At 37.2% G+C, this 20,085-nt stretch overlaps 2 protein-coding genes across 2 annotated transcripts; both read right to left on the reverse strand.

Annotated features, from left to right (window-relative positions):
* Positions 1–4: 4 nt before the first annotated feature.
* On the reverse strand, positions 5–4,143 carry LOC113522762 (probable ribosome production factor 1). Its single transcript, XM_026908571.3, has 6 exons — positions 3,948–4,143; positions 3,754–3,877; positions 3,071–3,234; positions 2,367–2,571; positions 1,833–1,978; positions 5–207 (listed from the first exon to the last, which is right to left on the reverse strand). Exons 1-6 carry the CDS (start codon positions 3,971–3,973, stop codon positions 30–32), a joined length of 843 nt encoding a protein of 280 aa, XP_026764372.1. The 5' UTR covers positions 3,974–4,143; the 3' UTR covers positions 5–29.
* A 346-nt stretch (positions 4,144–4,489) lies between these two features.
* LOC113522877 (116 kDa U5 small nuclear ribonucleoprotein component) lies at positions 4,490–19,975 on the reverse strand. The gene is made up of 16 exons (XM_052902892.1): positions 19,696–19,975; positions 19,382–19,611; positions 18,638–18,889; positions 17,299–17,556; positions 15,666–15,904; positions 14,442–14,575; positions 13,897–14,083; positions 13,259–13,399; positions 11,613–11,825; positions 11,294–11,429; positions 10,460–10,658; positions 9,675–9,817; positions 8,571–8,707; positions 7,210–7,330; positions 5,556–5,748; positions 4,490–4,672 (listed from the first exon to the last, which is right to left on the reverse strand). The coding sequence occupies exons 1-16, from the start codon at positions 19,884–19,886 to the stop codon at positions 4,519–4,521; spliced, it is 2,928 nt and encodes a 975-aa protein (XP_052758852.1). The 5' UTR covers positions 19,887–19,975; the 3' UTR covers positions 4,490–4,518.
* Positions 19,976–20,085: the final 110 nt, after the last annotated feature.

Below are 20,085 nucleotides of genomic sequence, written 5' to 3' on the forward strand. Positions count from 1 at the left end.
ATGATACTTAAAATAAAATTTATTATAAACTATAAGAAGAACCTTCTTCTTGTGGTCTCCATCTGGTGGCGCCTGCCGGCGATGATCCATTCATAGTCGCCATGTTTAGAGTCAAAGGTGCCCTGTTGCAATGAGATAAGCTTCAAAGTAAACCTGGGCCCAAGCTCGCGAAGCTTCGCACGCTTGCCGTCTGATGTAAACTCGTATCTGAAATTTATTTTTTATTATAATAATTTATATTCATTTTAATATGTATATACAAAAGCGAAAAACTACAACTTTAGCAATAAAGATTAAATCTTAAATTTTGTGTTGCACCTATTGTTTTTTAATTCACGAATACGGGATGATAACTAGACTTGTTAAAAGGATCGAGTTTCCCGAGTGTTCGACTCATTCAAGGCACGAGTCTCCTATGAAGGCTCGAGGCCTAGCTCCGAGGCTCGAGTCGCGACTCGAGCTCTGTTTTAAAGGCTCACTACACGACATTGTGCTCCAAAATAAATCTAATAAATATATTATTAAAATAATGTATGTTTTATTAACTTCACTGCTTAATAAGATATTTTTATTACAGTTTTATACCTCGTCCTATAGAGGAAACTAAACGCGCCGATCCAGTGTTATCGTTAGTTAGAACTACCCACATTACTATTAATATTATAGTAATAATTACTTGTAAACGCCATTCGTGTCAAGATCAATGTGCAGTTTGCCTGGTTTAAATAAAAAGACGTTTTTATCGTAGTTTTAACTGGTGAAAGTTTGTTAGATTTACAAAATAATTCAGGAAGATATCGGAATACATCGAGTTTGATACTACTGATACTTCGCTTACAGAAAATGATGCTTCAGCATCTTTTATGGTGTCGAAAAACCCGCGGATTAGTTGGAAATGGTGTCATTTTAAGAAAGAAACCAACAAATTGTTTTGCAAGGTATGCCATCATACATTTTCCAGAAGGAGAGTGTACAAAAGTCGATTGCTTGGGTACCTCTGTCCCATTCGTGTTTCAACCGTGAAGCAGTTGTATTTGCATGGCTGTGTTTCGGTTTGAAGGGTGGGATACGGCGTGAATTTACTGGGTACAGAGGAATAACACCTGAGTCCTCAGGAATGGCAATGCATGGGGGTATCATGGGCGAAAGAGTATACTCTGTTATGTCCATGGCACTGCTCATGTCTATAGGCGACGATTACCACTTTCCATCAGGTGGGCCGTCAGCTTGTTTGCCATTCTAAGTTGTATAAAAAAAATTGATAACCCTGCTAGTAGTTTAGCGAAATACCAGTGAGAGATGGAATCAGGTCAGTTGGCCTCTTATGACTAATTCCTTACAATGGTTTCCAAAGTAATTCGAGTCCTATTTTACAGATTAACTTTCGTATTCATAAAAACTTCAAACCCGTTATAATTCTGTTTTAGCAATTAACCTGTTCTGTATCATTCTTTTACACTAAATTCCTAATTAAAAAAAATGACAAAACAGTGTATTAGATTTGTAAAAAATTTTAGTTTTTATGAATAAGGAGATATTTTTTTTATGGATGACAGTAAAATGGTAACCCTGCCTGCGCTAACAGTATACGCTGGCGAGGCACCAGTACGGGATGATAGGTGAGGATGAAAGGGCAGGTCAATTAGCCTATAGTAATGAATGATAACACGATGGTTTCCAAGTGGGACCACGTGAAGGTCGACCTGGTCGGGAATATTGCAGCATTACTAACAATCCTATTCCCTCCAAGGGATTAAATTAGTCTCGCTGTAAATTTATTCTATACTGTACTCTGCCTAGTTCAATAATGAAAGATAATATATTAAACTAACCTATGGTGTCTGAAAAATATATAGTCTCGCTGGTTGTGAAATGTGACTGCGCGACGTCCGCGGAACTGAGGCTCATAGTGGAACAGGGCGCCCAGCATCCGCCCCACTGTCAGCCCGAGACGCGTGCTGAAGTTGTTTAGGATCACCTGATAAAATAGCAGCAATTTACAATGTAAGCGGTACTGCCCACAAGGCCTCAATAGTCTTACAAAAACTCCTTAACATGAAATGATAGGACTCAAAAAAATATTTTTACAACTATAATCCTCAATGAGATAATAAGAGGTACGACAAATTGATTCATACCCACATTACTAAGAAGAAAATATATATCGAATGTTTAATAATTGTTCCTATGTAACTACAGGAAAGTAAGAGGTAATTTTTATCTTTAAAATCGGAACATGTATGAGAACCTTTATTATAAATTTTCTAATGTCTACATTTATTAATTTATTATACATAAACCCCCTTCTTTGATCTTCTTTTCTACAAAGAATATGGCATGCAAATAAATTATTGATGTAATTTTACCTCAGGCCTATGGTTGGTGATTTCTTTATAATCCTTCCTTAACTCTGGTGTAATCTTGCAACTAGATAGCCTAAAATGTGCTGTAGGTCCATTGGGCAGGTGAATCAGTAGGAATCCATTTGGTTGCTTCTGATTCTCGTTGATGATAATGACATCTGTTACACTCTCACGGATTGCCGATTGGACTATCCGTTTTACTGATGACCTATTACAAGACAGTATTACAAAAATTACTATGTATATAACATACAACTATTCAATTATGAAATGTATGAAAGAGTAATAAAAAAGATGATATTTCTTAGAGACAAATTATTAATCATTTTTACTACATATGTTTATCAATACATCATCATATCAGCTTTTAACTGTCCACTGCTGAACATAAGCCTCCCCCTTATAGTTTTGCCAGTAGTTGATATGCTTGGCAGGCGAATTGGCAACCACAGTTAGGCTTTAGACATATTTTAAGAGGGACGCTGCTGCTTATCCCTTGCCCTCCCTTACTTGATAATTATGACATCCATGGGAAAGGAAGTGGTGGCCTATTCTATGTCAGGACCACATGATACGTTACCTAGGAATAAGTCTACTGTTTAACTGTTAAAATGTTGACTAATTGTGTTGATTTTTCTTTTTTGAATATTATCATTTTTAAAAACAGATATTAACAATTAATTGGAATCTGTGGATATTATACACACCTCTGTCTATAGCGGGATATAGAATTGGGTATTATCCTAGTCAATTCTTTGCCAAATATCCTTGTCTTGCTGTGAGGATTGTCAGAATATGTAATTAATACTTTGGGCTCATATGCATTTTCGTAGTATGCAGAGAGCTCATCAAGTTCCATATCCTTTTGTGCCTGAAAGCATAAATATTGCATAATAATTAAATAAATACAATATACACTTTGATATGAGAAAAAACAATATGCACAATCAAGAAACTAAAAAACAGTACATATATTTGTTTTATTACAAAAGCAAAATTTTAGATAAAACCAGAGAAATATGTATTCTCTACAAGTTGAACAAATTTGTTTTTATTCTGTAAATAAAAAAATTCAAAACATAAATGCGATAATAAAATAAATAAATTTACAGTGAGGACCACTCAGGGTAATGTAAGGATTCTATTAAATTAATTGAAAATTATTAATACTATAGGTATTCTAATCTGTTTATATGGCGGAGAAATAAACATACAATGTGTCACAACTGCTGTTTCTCTGCTCACATTAAAAAGCTGGAATATGGCCAGCATAATCATAATGGACTAGTATCTTCATCTTATGGACCCACATATACCATATAGATCTTAATGATGGTGAATATTGTGATAGTGAAATTAAATAAAAAGAAAATCGGTCTCGATGCCTTACCTCTTCCTGCTCCTCAGCCTCGACATTTGCAAGCATCGTCTCATCTTTCTCTCGGAGAGATTCCAACGTGTGCGGTACCTTTTTCGGGACATCTTCCCCTTCTTGCTTCTTCTCCAATTTACGTCTAAAATAAAAATAATATCACCAATCTGTGCAATGCAATTAATAACATAAAACAACATAACCAAACTTACTTCTTCTTGTCTTTTCCACGTGCCATTTTACAATCTAATTATTATTTTATATTCGTGAAGATCCGTTATCCAAATTAGTTGTCTTCGGTAATAAATAAGTTTAATATAATATGTTTACAACAAAAAAAGCACGAGTTTTGCAAAATTAAAAAGTCAACTTTTTAACATCAAACGTCTATTTATTTTTGACAGTGACAGCATGGCGTGAAAACTGACAGTTGTCATATTAGACAATCTATTACTCTATGGTCATTGATTACAAAGTTACCACATTTTTTAATCTAAGACCCATGAAGATTGCGCTCTCTTGCTCTAAATTTTGTTAAATGGTTTTTTAATAATAATTATAACTTAGTGAACACAAAGAATTGAATCGAGAAATAATTCACTAATATACATATAATTTCATTATTTTCCCTAAACTATATAGACTGGACTCATTTAAATTGTATTCACTATGACATTCAAATACAAATTTTTGTTTATGAATAAATAAAATAAAAAAATAAATAAATGGAATATAAATAAAACTGCATTATATTTAAAATTAAAATATAATTAAAATTAAACGTTAATTTAATTGTACATCTTGTCTGGCGAGCTCCAACAACATAGGGTCGTCGAAGAACTTGTTAATGGAGACGTCCTCGCTGAGCCCCTTCCGGCGGCGAGTCTTGATCATGAATTCGCGGGCTAGGTGCGTAGCAGGCTGCGGCTCTAACGGTCTAAACACAGATAAAATTACTGAATTCCATAATCCTCAAATAAAATAAAAAAAAAATAAAATAAAGGAAAAGTTTTTACTGGACGATCTTAAAATTACAGTTTCCTAGGAATCTCAATTTAATTCTCATGTTTCACGTTATCAGATAGCCATTCCAAGCTATGCCAAAACAAAAAGATATAATATATATATATATATATATATATATATAATTGTGTACGTAATAAGGGACAATAAATTAATATCAACCTGTTTTACCAATTAATCTACTACTTCTTTGAAAGTTTCAGATACTATACTATATACAGGGGGGAAAAGGATTGTTAGCAATGGAGTTTGACAGCCCTATTGCTAGAAATATACCTTATTAGGTCGACCTCCATGTGGTTCCCCCTGGAAACCATTGTGAACAATTCATGTTGAATTTGTCACGATGGGCTAACTGACCTATTTCATCCTCACCTATCATCCTTCACTGGTGGCCCGCCGGTGTATATCGATAGCGCGGGTGGGGTTACCATTCCATTACCATCCATTTAAAAAAAAAAACTATACTATATACAATGACTGGACCCAAAAATTACACAAAATAACAATAAGTATACAAATATGCTGCACCAGCGAGAGACTTTGTACAAACTTTGTTGTCTGCATGGTTACCAATGTTCCACCCATGAAACAACTTGGCAGTAAAATTACAGGGTATGAAGGCATTAGACTACAGTTCTCAGAAATAGTAATACAAGAGTGGTACCATGAGTATCATAATATATTCTGTTATATCCATGGTATTATTCACGTCTATAGGCAACGGTTACCACTTCCCATCAGGTGGAGCGTAAACTTGCTTTTCATTCTAAGTTTAAAAAAAAAAAACCACTGACCTGATAACAATGCTCTTGTCTAGCGGATCGCCGGGCACGATCTGCCAGTGGTGAAAGACTTGCAGGCAGAAGGCCTGGCCCTGCGTGTGCGTGCGCAGGTCAGTCTCGAAGCCGAACGAGTCAATGGCCGGCACAAACGCCTTGATCGTATACAGCGGCGAGCCGGCCACCGGTGCGTCCTGGGTCACGTGACCTGAATACAACGTTAAAAGTAATATCATTTCTAATGTATATATTATATAATTTTCTTAATTTAAACTAATATTATATATTTTTTTTTTAATTTATACCGTCAAAAAGCTCATTTGTATACAGTGTTCTGAGAAACATTACTCAAAGCCTCATGTCATCAAAACTGCGACACACTTATGATGCCACAGATAATATAAACTATCTTGCTTGGATTATTTAGCATCAGGCGGGCCGTATGCTTATCACACTTGATATATAAAAAATACTGCGATTAAATTTTCAATAAAACAATCAGATATACCATTCATCCGATTTAGTTGCATTCGTCATTGTATTTATAGTGATACACTAGGATGCGTCGAGAGGCATAATTTAAAAATGCCTTCTTAACTGAATGTGTATTAATAATTTGTAATATAAAATACATTACATCTACATGAAAAAAATATTCCGGGCAAAGCACGTTAAGCAGTAATAATTTATATCTCAAAATATAACATCCTATAATAGAACGTCAACTTTAAGCCATAAGTGATGACATCATGTACTCATATACAGAGTTAATCCTAAAGAATACACTAAATAAATACTAACATAAACGCAAGATACAAAAAAACATTTTGGTTACACTTTCTGTCGAAAGCAGTTTGTATGGAAATGTAACTAGATGGCGCTGTACAATTTTAGTACGATAGGGTTAATAGTAAGAAAAATATAATGATTAAACAAATTACTAAATATATAATTCATAAATATTATGAAGCTACGTAAAATAGTGAACATAAGCCGAAATATAAAAATGTTTTTGAAAGGTTGGTTACACTTTCTGTCGGTAGCAGTTTGTAAACAAATGTAACTAGATGGCGCTGAACAAATTTAGTACGATAAGGATAAAATTTAAAAAATACAGTGATTAAATAAATTATTAAGTATATAATATATAGATAATATTTATGAAACTGAATAAAATAAGTAACATAGGGCAAGATATAAAAATAAATTTGAAAGGTCGATTACACTTTCCATCGAAACCAGTTTGTATAGAAATGCAACTAGATGGCGTTGAACAATTTTAGTACGCGCTATGGTTGTATTTCGATGGTACTGGTAAATTAATATTGCAATCTTGTCCTTGCAATTTCTCCATAACTCCATTGTATGGACTAATAATATCATCATCATTTCAGCCTATTTTTGAGAAGTTCGCCGGTTTTCAATCGGATAGAACTTGTCTAATTTATTTTAAATTTTCTCGATTTTGACAATTTAAATACAATATCGCGTGAATAGTACTTACATACGTACCTAGTTTTTTGTTTACTATTATTTTTTCGTGCAATTTTTCATAACGTTAACTGTCGATAGTTTATTTAATTTAAATACGGACAAAACTTCATTAAGATTACGACCCGTTATTATCATATTACATGTTTATATTCAAACAAATAAATATTATTCATACCTCTCCTTTTAGCGAGCACGGTGTATACGGCGGAGACACAGTCCGCGGGCGCTTGCACCTCCACAAACAGGTAAGGCTCCATCAGCCTCGGCGTAGCCATCAGGAAGGCTGAGTACGCCACCTGCAGGCATAGTTTTTTTTTTTAATGGCCATGACAATGGAGTGACGAATTCGACAAAAATTAACCACGATGGTTTCCATTTGATTTCGAAATATACAGACAAACATCGTAAAAATTATTGAAATTCAAAATTCAAATAGACTTGTTTAAAAGCACAAATTTAATTTTAAATCTTTTTTTTTTTTGATCTACTGCAGGGTTCGGAAAGTTGTAATCTATTGAGAAGAGCCCGCGAGAAACTCAACAGTTAGTCTTTCAAATCTCTGTTAATATTATTTATTTATTTACACTTTATTGCACGAAGTAAAAAGAGAAATAACAAATACAGTAAATATTAATGAGAAGTGATACAAAAAGCGGGCTTATCGCTAAGCAATCTCTTCCAGACAACCTTTGGGTAGAGGACATTGAGAAAAAGACAATATTATGTGTTTTTATTTAAATGTATTTTTGCTCTGAGATTGTTTTGCCTTATACTGCTCTTATTAAGAATATCTGATACATACAGCTATCGTCTATTTACGATTTTATTAGTAATATTAGCTATCAACATGATGACCCGACCATCAGTTCTCCCTCAACAGAGCGAACCCACACAACCGTGTTGACTACACACACGTGTCTGATCACACACTACATTTGTGAATAAAGAAATATGTTTTATACAGTGTCTAATTTTATTGTACATAGGGGGGAAAGGGATTGTTAGTAATGAGGTCAAATAGCCCCATTACTAGCAATATAACCTGTCAGGTCGACCTCCACGCGATTCCCCCTGGAAACCATTGTGGCTAATTCTAGTTGAATTCGTCAGGATGGGCTAACTGAACTGCTTTCATCCTCATGAGTCATCTATCACTGGTGCCCCGCCAGTGTATACCGATAGCGCAGACGGGGTTACCATACCATTATCATCCAATAAAAAAAAAATAAAAAAATTGTACAATTTTATTATTTTGTTAGTAAGATAATCTCTGCTTTAGCTGTGTGGTTCCGGCCTATGCCGGAATGCCTATTCTATAATAGGCCACCACATCCTTTCCTGTAAGTGTCGTAAGAAAGGACTAAGGGAGGGCGAGGGATAGGCAACAGGGTCCCTCTTAAAACATGACAAACAAACTGCGGTTGCCAATCCGCCTGCTAAGCGTGGCAACTACTGGCAAAACCCGTCTTAAGGGGGAAGTTATGTTGAGCAGTGGACAGTTAATGGCTGATAGAACATACAACAAGATAATCTCACCCTCCTAGCAGTCGGTATAATTTGTCCGCCGCCTCTGTGCAGCGGCTCCTGAGCAATCACAGCGTCCAATATCTTGAACTTCACGTTTCGTATCGGTTCCTCACACAGCGGGCCTTCTCTAGTGCCCCATTGGAACCCTGAATTATTTAAGAGTGTTTTTCGTTACAGACATTTGAAAATGTGAAGATGAAAATTTGGACAACTAGAGAAAGTTTTAAATTCTCCGCGGCTAAAATCTGGAACGATCTGCCTCCGCCTCTATTTGTCTCCAACTTGCAAAAATATTTATATAGGCCTTTACAGAAAAATCATATGTTGTGTAAATATAATAAAATGGGAGAATTTATTTAAACACACTAAACTCTTGAATTGCTAGTCAGATTTGATGAAATCTTTAAACATTCTTTATTGCACTAAAACGATATAACCAAAGGTGAACTTATGTCTAAAAGAGATCTCTTTTAGTCAACCTAACACAGTGGCATAGGGGGGAAAGGGATTGTTAGCAATGGAGTTTGACAGCCCCATTGCTAGCAATATGCCTTATTAGGTCGACCTCCACGTGGTTCCCCCTGGAAACCATCGTGGCCAATTCTTGTTGAATTCGTCACGATGGGCTAACTGACCTGCTTCATCCTCATCTATCATCCTTCACTGGTGCCCCGCCGGTGTATACCGATAGCGTAAGTGGGGTTACCATTCCATTATCATCCAGTAAAAAAAACAGTGGCTTAGAAAGTAGAAAATGGCCAGTGGAACAGAAATCTAAACAATAATAATAATACATAATTTACATGTCATTATACCTATAATAATAAAATTAAGCCTTTATTCAGACAACATTTTTTTTTATAACAACTTATTATTTATTTAATTGCTGTTGTGTGTTTGCTTATTAGCAAAGGCCTCCTCCAACTGCCTCCAATGGTCTCTATTGCTAGCAATTCTTGTCCAAATACCACCTGCTTCAGCCCTAATGTCATCTACCCATCTTCTATGTGGTATACCTATATTCACTCTTAAATAAAAGTTAGCAACAATTATAAATACAACCGAATTAAAAAGCACCTTGTTTTTGAAGTCAACTGATTAATTAATACGTACCTTGTACTATGCTGTCCTTAACAGAAGCTAGCAGATGTTTGTTGACCTCGGAGGGCAGCGTGTCGTCGACTAGAATGTTGGGGCCCGTTGCGTCCGGACCGAAAGCCCATATCGAACGCGCCGCTAGCAAGTCCCAATCGTATCTATTTAGTTATAAATGTAAATTTTAGATATAAAAATTCAAGTCGTACTTGCACATGAGTTTAAAAAAAAACAAGCAACCTTTTAGATTTTTTTTTATATAACTTAGAATGGCAAACAATCTGACGGCCCACCTGATGGAAAGTGATAACCGTCACCTATAGACATAAGCAGTACCATGGACATAACAGAGTATACTGTTTTGCCCATGATACCCCCATGCGTTGCCATTCCTGAGGACTCAGGTGTTATTCCTCTGTACCCAGTAAAATCACTGCCATATCCCACCTTTCAAACGAAAACACAACTGCTTCACGGTAGAAACACGAATGGGATGAGGTACTCAAGCAAACTTTTGTCTTTTTTTTACTATTTTTTAATACAAAAGATAATGATATGTATAGATATATAAATAGAGATATAAGATTATGAAAATATGTAATATAAAATAAAAATAATTCCAACAATGCTCAACATACAGAAGGATATAAGCAGTGGCCTATAATGAACAGACATAGTGACCTATGCCTGTCACTTAACATATATCGGCCAGATCGACAAGATCGCCGAAAAATCTGCTCATTTACCATTTGATATTTCATAAAAAAAAGGTATCATAGTGCATCGAGCGGTGTGGTACCGACTTGGTCTGGAAGAACTCTCCGAGGCGCTTCCTGTCCCAAGAGACGCAGACGGCGCCCGCCTCGATGTCCTCGGCGAGCCCGCGCTCTAGCGGCTCCGCGATCATCGTCAGCTTGTTGCGCTTGTTCGGGGTCTCCGCGAAACACTTCAACGAGGACGTCTCCACCACCGTCTCACAGAACGAGACCACCGGGTCCGCCACTGAAAATTATCATTATTCTTTATTGCACTTGAACAATAGATACAGCGGTTAGTTTAACAACTTGTTATCAAGGAAGAGCTTATCTTTAAAAGAGATCTCTTCCAGGCAACCCAGTGTAGTTAGAGAGAAAATAATTAATTGGCGGGTAATCTAGTGCAGGAGAGGTACAGGTAAATACAACAAACATACACAAATTGTAAATAAATATATATTCTAACATATATATATATATACATACATACATACATATCTGTCACGCCTGTCTCCCATTAGGGTAGGCAGAAACAATGGAACGCCAAATGTTTCGATTCAAACAAACCTCTTTCGCTTCTTCCACATTCATATATATATATATATATATATATATATATATATATATATATATATATATATATATATTTTGAAGTATTATTATAATTATAATTTAAAATATTTTCTGTTATTCTTGTCACGCCATTTAAACTTTCTAGACGTATTAAAATATAATAAATCAATAAAAAATTTAATTAAAAGCATTTTTTAATAGTATTTTTTTTTTTATTCAAATGTCCATTCGCAATGGTAATTTGACTGAGAAAAACGAGTGACAATAATGCTGTTGCTTTTTTTAAAAAAAAAAGTGGACCATAGAGACCTTTGATGTCGATTTCAGAGTACATTTTCCTGAGGTCGTGCATGACGCAGTCGAGGTAGAGCTCGCCCGTGCCGAGGATGACGTGCTCGCCCGACTCTTCGACTCGCGTCGACAGCAACGGATACGACTTGTTGACCTGCGCAACGGAACAGCGACTGTATCCTTATACCGATAGAGTTGACTGCGGTTGCCAAGCGTGGCAACTACTGGCAACCCCCAAGGAGAAAGCATATGTTCAGCAATGGACAGTTTAAGACTGATAATGATAATCATTACATCATTAGAGACATATCTATATTGAGAATTATTCCCACTCTACCTTCCTAAGTCCGTCCAACATTTTCGGCAGCTCAGACGGGTTGACCGGCTCCACGGCGATCTTGACCACCGCCTGCGTGTTGAACCGCAGTGGCTTGAAGGTGTGCAGTTCCTCCGTCTCATCAGCCGACACCAGGGTGCACGTCTTCACTATCGGCTGGTCGACACCCTCGATCAGCGCCCAGCATCCGGCTGGCACACGGTTCAGTTCCACCTGTAAACCCAACAACAATACATATTAAAAATACAACACTTATTGGCCCGTATCCACTTCTTCCTCTTTCGTTCTCGCAGTTTTGAACACGGACGCGTCAAATATCCACTGACATACAAAACCAAAGATGGACACAGGCTACTGATTGCGGACAATCAAAATTAGCCGTGCCAACGTTGAATAAACGACTATCAAAACGTTTATTACATCTAGACAGGAAAAACCGCAAAATAATGATAGGGACAATAACGGGCCATTGTCCATTAAACAAATATCCTCAACGTTTAGATGTCCTCAAACAGTGAGGTCGCTTCGTGACGCCTCTGAAGATCCCAAGAAGCTTCTGTGCTTCTGGGCGGAGCTCGGCTGGCTGTACTAGCCACGACTCACACAACAGACCAAATGAGAGGCTAAGCGCAGAAAATACAGTCCAATTTACATTTACTTTGCTTATTTCTTAAATTTTCTATTTAAAGTTTATTTCTAAGGTGAATATATTTTTTTTGTTTTTATACTACTAGTAAAAAAAAGTATCCTATGTCCTTTACCTCCCCAAATAGAATCATTATCATCAGCTTAACCATTATCTGTCCACTGCTGAACATAGGCCTCCCCCATAGACTGCCATAAAGAACGGTCCTCAGACATCTACATATACTGCTGCCCCAGATAATATGTGCAATATACCAAATTTAGCAATAGTCAGTTAAACTATTAAAGTGCCATGACAAAGTTTGTTTCTTTGTCTATTTATTTATTTATATTCTTAATCTATTAATTCATTTAATGACATTTAATAATTTAATTGCATCTTAATGTTTCACGAACACAAAGCATGCTGTGGTCGCCTCTAAATGTGAGAACAGTTAGACCTAACCCACTAGTGTATTGTATTAAAATGCTTCGCTGCAACCGTTCACACCAATACTAGTATAGTATTATATTATCTGTGACACAGCATAGACAATACGGAGGGGGGTTATTAATGGATGATAATGGAATGGTAGCCCCATCCGCGCTATCGGTATACACCGGCGGGGCACCAGTGAAGGATGATAGGTGAGGATGAAGCAGGTCAGTTAGCCCATCGTGACGAATTCAACAAGAATTGTTCATGATGGTTTCCAGGGGGAAACATGTGGAGGTCGACCTAATAAGGCATATTGCTAGCAATTGGGCTGTCAAACTCCATTGCTAACAATACCTTTCCCCCCGACGAAGGGGGGTTACGAACGTAGCGCTGATTGAATTAAATCTTTTGCATCGCGAGCCACCGGCAACATTAAAAAAAAAAAAAAAACAAAAAAATATAATTTCTCCCACATTCACACACACGCAGATAAAAAAAAACTACCTGTTTTTGGCGAAACATTTGTAATCAAGCGTCTCCGACACTTTATAATCTACATGTGGGGTGTAGATAGCGCGCTCACCTTGTACCTGGCCTCATAGACCCAGAGGCGGCCGACGTTCATGACACGCGAGTCCTCCTCGTCCTGGCTACTGTAGTTCTCGCCCAGCACGCGCACCGTCTGCCCGGCGTACAGCGTGCCTGACATTATACGGGCTAGCACCTGGACAACACGAAACACCCCATACAATAATGATAAAGACCCCATTGCTAGCAATATACCCAACCAGGTTGATCTCCCCTGGAAACCATCATGCTGAATTCCAAGTGTACCGATGGGCTAACTAACTTGTCTTTTCATCTTCATCTATCATCACTCACTGGTGTCCCGCCAGTGTATACCGTTAACGCAGGCGGGGTTACTATTCCATCATCACCCATTAAAAAAAAAACCCCGCCAGCGTATCCCGATTGCACCAGTGAGGGATGACAGGTGAGGACGAAAAGGCAGGTCAGTTAGCCAATCGTGACGAGTTTCACTAGAATTAACTACGACGGTTTCCAGGGGGAACCGGCTGGAGGGCAACCTGATAGCTTAGGAGTGGGTCAATTAGACCCCATTACTATCAATCCCTTTCTCCCCAACCGAATCTCGTTGGGATACCGATTTAATGGGTATAATTCAAATATATATATACATATATACTACCGTCTCCTTACCAAGAAGAATGTGCAGTCGTCAGTGGGGTACATCTTGGTGGTGTGCGCGACTAGCCGGCCGGCCTGGTCGCAGGCGAGCATGTCGTCCCGCAGCGGCCCCGCCAGCCCGCGGTACGCGTGCGCCACCTTACGGCCCGCCGCCTCTAGCGGCGACGGCACGTGGCGGACCGCCATTTCCACGAAACCGCTATTGCGAAATTAGATTTTAGTCTGATTTACGTTACTAATCTCGTATCTTAATGTATATACCAGAGGGAAACTGTACAAAAGTCTTGGGTACCTTTGTCCCATTTGTGTTTTTACCTTGAAGTAGTTATGTTTGCATGGATGTGTATTGATTTGAAGGATGGGATATGGTAATAAATTTACAGGGTACAGAGACATAACACCTGAGTCCTCAAGATTGGCAATGCATGAAGAGTATCATGAGCGACACAGTACACTCTGTTATATCCATGATACTGCTCATGTATGAACATGTCGTCTGGCACATGTCCATGTTTTCAAATTAAAAATATTATATCAATTTAGTACTGGCCACTCACCAGAAATCACCAAAAAATCTACTGCACACGAGCCTCAGTAGGGGGCGCACATTCAGCTTGGACTCCTGCTTCGTGAGTTTGATGCCCAGCTCTGACAACACCGCTGGCAACGTGTCATCCACATCGCCCACCACCTGAAACATCAAAATCGGATATTTTTTTTTAATAATCATAGAATTGCCATAAAACGCCATCTAGTTAACAAACTGTGAGAACCTGGGGGGGGGGAAGGGATTGTTAATAATGCGGACTATTAGTCCCATTGCTAGCAATTTAACCTATAAGGTCGACTTTCACATGATCCCCCTGGAAACCATCATGCTGAATTTCAGGTGTATTGCAGGTCAGTCAGTCCATCGTGACAAATACTATTAAAATATAATGTGACATAATGCTCACATTATGTCTAGATATTAGAACTAGAAGAAAACTTACCAGAGGGAGACTTTGTACAAAAGTCGATTGCTTGGGTACCTCTGTCCCATTCGTGTTTCAACCGTGAAGCAGTTGTGTTTGCATGGCTGTGTTTCGGTTTGAAGGGTGGGATATGGCGTGAATTTACTGGGTACAAAGGAATAACACCTGAGTCCTCAGGAATGGCAACGCATGGGGGGTATTATGGGTGAAACAGTATATTCTGTTATGTTCATGGCACTGCTCATGTGTATAGGCGACGGTTACCACTTTCCATCAGGTGGGCCGTCAGCTTGTTTGCCATTCTAAGTTGTATAAAAAAAAACTGAATTCGTATGAGTAAAGACTTAATCACTTTAACATTAATTCTCTTAAAAATAGAAGATCTACGTCTGATTTTATTACTCTCTATAAAATAATAAACTATAAATGGGACACTAGCACATTGTTGAGCCTTGTTTCATTTCGTACAGGTAATAAAAGAATACAAAAATTACTTTATATACCGATTTGTAATAATAATGTATCGTATCACAATCCAATTATCCGCATGTGAAGAAAATATAACAATGTATGCAAGGAGCTTGATATCTTCCAGCAATCCTTGCAATGTTATATTAAAGCTGTCAATTTGTTATTTTAAATCTATTATTGCTATTCTTTTAATGTATATAATATCGAATGTTATGCAGAGCAGTTATTGGAGTGCAAATTTGATGCTGTTTTATTTAGTATTTATTTTATTAATGTATTAATTTATAATCTGTTGCCTTGCTATAAATAAATAAATAAATAAGTCTGTAACAATACCTGCGCAAATATCTTGTAGAGCGGCTCGAGTATGAACTCGACGAAGCTGCGCTGCGCGGAGGCGTGCGGCTGCTTCTTGGTGAAGCGGCGCGTCTTGGCGTTGAAGTACACGTCGCCCCACAGCCACGCCGCCATGTCGCGCGCCCGCAGCGCGGTGCTCGCGCCCGCCGCGTACATCGCCGCGAACGACTCCAGCGTGAAGCACACGTCGTACAGCGACGACGCGAAGCACACGTTCCCTGCACACCGGCCATCTCATAACATCAATAGGGTAGAGGAAAAGAGATTATTAGGAATGGAATCTGACAGCCCCAGTGCTAAAAATATACAAATATATCTTTAAAATAAATATATCTTTAAATATATCTTTACTTTATGGGTGATAATGGAATGGTAACCCCGCCTTAGCTATCGGTATACGCTGGCGGAGCACCAGTGGGGGATGATAGGTGATGATGAAAGCAGGTCAGTTAGCCCATCGTGACGAATCCCGCTAGAATTAACCACGATTGTTTCCAAGGGGAACTGCGTGGATGTCGACCTGATAGGTGTATTGCTGGCAATGAATCAGTTAGACCCATTGCTAACAATCCCTTTCCCCCCCAATATACCCTGTCAGGTCGACTTCCACGCAATCCAACACGCCCCGAACCACAAGCCATGGGAGGCTTCCACACGCCTCCATTTGGAGATCAAGAGATTAATCAATGTCAACCAAGGGGTTAGTAATACGGATTTCTGGGGGGAAGGGATTGTTAGTAATGGAGAGTTTAGTCCCCATTGCTATCAATATACCCAGGTATCAGGTCGACCTCCACGCGGTTCCCCCTGGAAACTATCGTGACCAATTTATCATTGAATTCGTCACAATGGGCTGACTAACCTGCCTATTCATCCTCACCTATCACCGCTCACTGGTACCCCGCTAGTGTATACCGATAGCTCAGGCGGTGTAACCATGCGATTTTCACGTATAAAAAAAAAAATACGGACTCCTAGTCCACTTGGTAGCAGTATACTCGTAAGTCTAGAAACTATCGTGCTGAATTCCAGGTGTATTCATTGGGATAGGCTGACTGACCTGCCTTTTCATTCTTACCTATTATCCCTCACTGGTGCCCCGCCAACGTATACCGTTAGCGCAGGCGAGGTTACTATTCCATTATCGTCCATTAAAAAAGGCCTCTATTTTCCTCATCATAATAAATATAAACACTTATACATACAAAAATTACATGAACTTCTTAAACTGGAGGCCATATTTAGTTTTGTCAACCCAAGCCTCTAACTGGATTATTTTATATTCACATATGGGATCAGCTAAGCCCTTGCACCTCAACTCATCGGGATCTTTTGTGCTTCCCCCTGCCTTATACCACCTTTTCATAGATCCTATGTGTTACCTTAATGATATCCCGTGGTTTAAGATATCTGTAGTCCCCTGGCTCTACTGTATGGATAATACATTCCTAGTAGACTCATATACATACTTACCAATGAATTGCAGTCTAACTGCCTTGGTCTTAGGCTTTATTTTAACTTATTACTTACCTAATAAGGGTGAGAATACAGTGGCAGGTTCATCAGAGTCTAACTGGCTTGGTCTTAGGCTTTGTTTTAACTTATTGCTTACCTAATAAGGGTGAGAATACAGTGGCAGGTTCATCAGGATTATCCTGCGGCTGGTTAGTCTCCAGCATGGAGTTCAGCTCATCTATAATATGTCTCAACTTATAATATGCATCCGCGGGTGGTAACTTTAATTCTAAAATCAACCGATCAATCTTGTTGATGCATATAGTAAGCGGGACCCGTTCTTGCACCGCGTGTCGGAGGAGCCTTTCTGTGTTTAGCATTATACCTTCTGCTGCGTCAACAAACAGTACAGCACCTGAAAAAAAATGTACATATATCTATTACTATCCACACACAACCAAAATGAGAGGATAAATGTGGAAAAAGGAGTCTAGTTTACATGTCTATTGCTTATGAAATCAGGAATGCACAAGTATGGGTAACCAAGTATAAAATTATCCAGGATCCCCTTCAAAACCAATTTTTTTTAGTAGTTAATTTTAAACTTTCACATGTGACAATATGAGGGAACCCGAAAAGACTGTGTAAGCTAGATGAAGTCATCACTGGCTTCAATCCAGTCACAACCATGATATGGTACAATCAACGTTGAAACATCAGCAATAAAGAAGTAGGTACTATATACCTGTAAAGGCTTTTACATCGCCTTTAAGTCCCAATTGTGTATTTAAAATATGTTTTTAGTAATTATTGCATTTGTGCAGGTACAAATACAAAACAATCACTGTATGTAGATAATATATAGAAATGCATATTTTAATATATCATCTACTCAAAATGATTTTTGATTTAGCAAACAAATCATTACACAAATAGTCTACAGCGGAAAAATCATCTTAATATTAAATGATTATCATAAAATTTTCATGTCACATTTATTTATTTATTTATTCATTAGTACAAATATGTGTAAATGGTGGACTTAATGCTAAAAGCGTTCTCCCAGTCAACCATAGGGAAGTGTCAGAATACTTGAATGCGGTACTACTAATTATTGATATACATACATACTAAAATTACATATATAAACGAATAAATACATATGAATAACAAATATACTTACACATATATGATATATACTGTATTATATACGAAATTGAGAATATAAAGCACTTACAGCTCGGATAAAGTAAGAAAGTGAGCGTGAACGCTTTTTTTTTTATTGTACATTGTCCATAATAGACTTGACTTGAGGCCCCACTTGAGAGATAGTTATTTTTCACAGTCACAATATTTTTCATAGCAAGTTATTTTTTTGTTTTATCAGCAAGTCTCGTAAATTTCTAACAGATGGCAGTATTAGTTAGCCACAACACATAACAGATATGCTAGTATTTAAATAAAAATTAATTTAAAAATCTGTAACACATTCTCACCATCAGAAATCCTCAAGGCAGCTGTGACTTCATCACTGAAATTGACATGTCCTGGTGTATCCATAATATTTAACAGATGTGATTTGCCTTTGATATCTTTAAGCAGAAGTGTTACTGGCATTGCCTTTATCGAGACCCCACGTTCTTGCTCCACAAATAGAGTGTCAGTGTAGCGCATGGGTATGGTTGTATCATTGTTTACAGTCCCCGGATGAGTTTGCCGTATCAGGCAGTCAACAAATGAAGTTTTACCTGAAAATATATTATAAGTTTAAAATTGATTAATAAATTCATTGTTACTTTTTTGTCACTTAACCTAAAAAAAATATTCCACTTAAATCTAATTCTAAAAATATCTAAAAATTTTTATAACTTATAAAATAACATGTAAAAAATATGCAGTTCCAGATATCTTGAAACTTTTCTAGCTTTCTCAATTAAAATACACATAAGTTAAACCAGTAATTATTACATTAAAATATATATAAATAATGTTAATACCAACAAGAGTTGGTAATAGAGTTTGTGAAAAGGAATTTAATTAAAAACTATTTATCTATCATGTAATAAAAATAATAGATTATAAGAATAATGAAGTCATAATACAGTTATAGAGTTATTATTAAATAAATATTGAATAGTGAAGTATATATATTAAGAAATATTTATAATACATGTGATAAATAAATGTGATAAATTTTTATATTAACACTAAATTGCAAATATAAATTATTAATTTCTTACCATTATGCAAATGACCCATCAAAGTGATGTTCCTCATCAAGTTAGTGTTATCAAGCATATCAGCCAAATATTCCATATCATATTTAGTTTCGGGAAGCTGTTGTTCCTGGACTTGGAACTTCTTATGTTTAACTGGTTCTACTAGTGGCTTGTCCAGGGCCTGTGTGTCTTCCTCTTGCACCACAGTCTCCACATCTGGTCCATATACCTCTACTGCTTGAGGGTAATACCTTTAGGATATGTGTAAAATTTTATTTACATATTAAAGTATAATTGTGAAAAGTTTAAAGTGAAATGTAATATACAAACAGTACCTTTTATCTTCATGTAATACAACAGACATGGGCGCCGTTTCAGGCTCGGCATCAGCATCCTCATCTTCTTCCATGGCATCTTCGTCGGCGTCCCGGTTATCTTGTCCGTATACACTTTGTTCATCGTCAGAGTCCGACTCCAAGTCAGGACCAATATAATTACCGAATTCGTCATATAAATCACCGTCCATTGTTTATAATAATAAGTGATAAATCGAATCAAAATATAAAAACAAAAGCCGCTTCTGAGCAGTTGCCAATTTTGACGTAATTTTGACAACATAACCTCAAATAAAAATATCATTTTTTTTATGAAGCAAAGAAAATTTGCCTATAAAGCTAAACAATAAAATATTATTTACCTATATAAATAACCATTTTATTAGTGCC

The sequence above is a fragment of the Galleria mellonella genome, unplaced genomic scaffold, assembly GCF_026898425.1.
Source record: "Galleria mellonella isolate WM207_F2 unplaced genomic scaffold, CSIRO_AGI_GalMel_v1 utg962, whole genome shotgun sequence".
NCBI classification, from domain to species: Eukaryota; Metazoa; Arthropoda; class Insecta; order Lepidoptera; family Pyralidae; genus Galleria; species Galleria mellonella.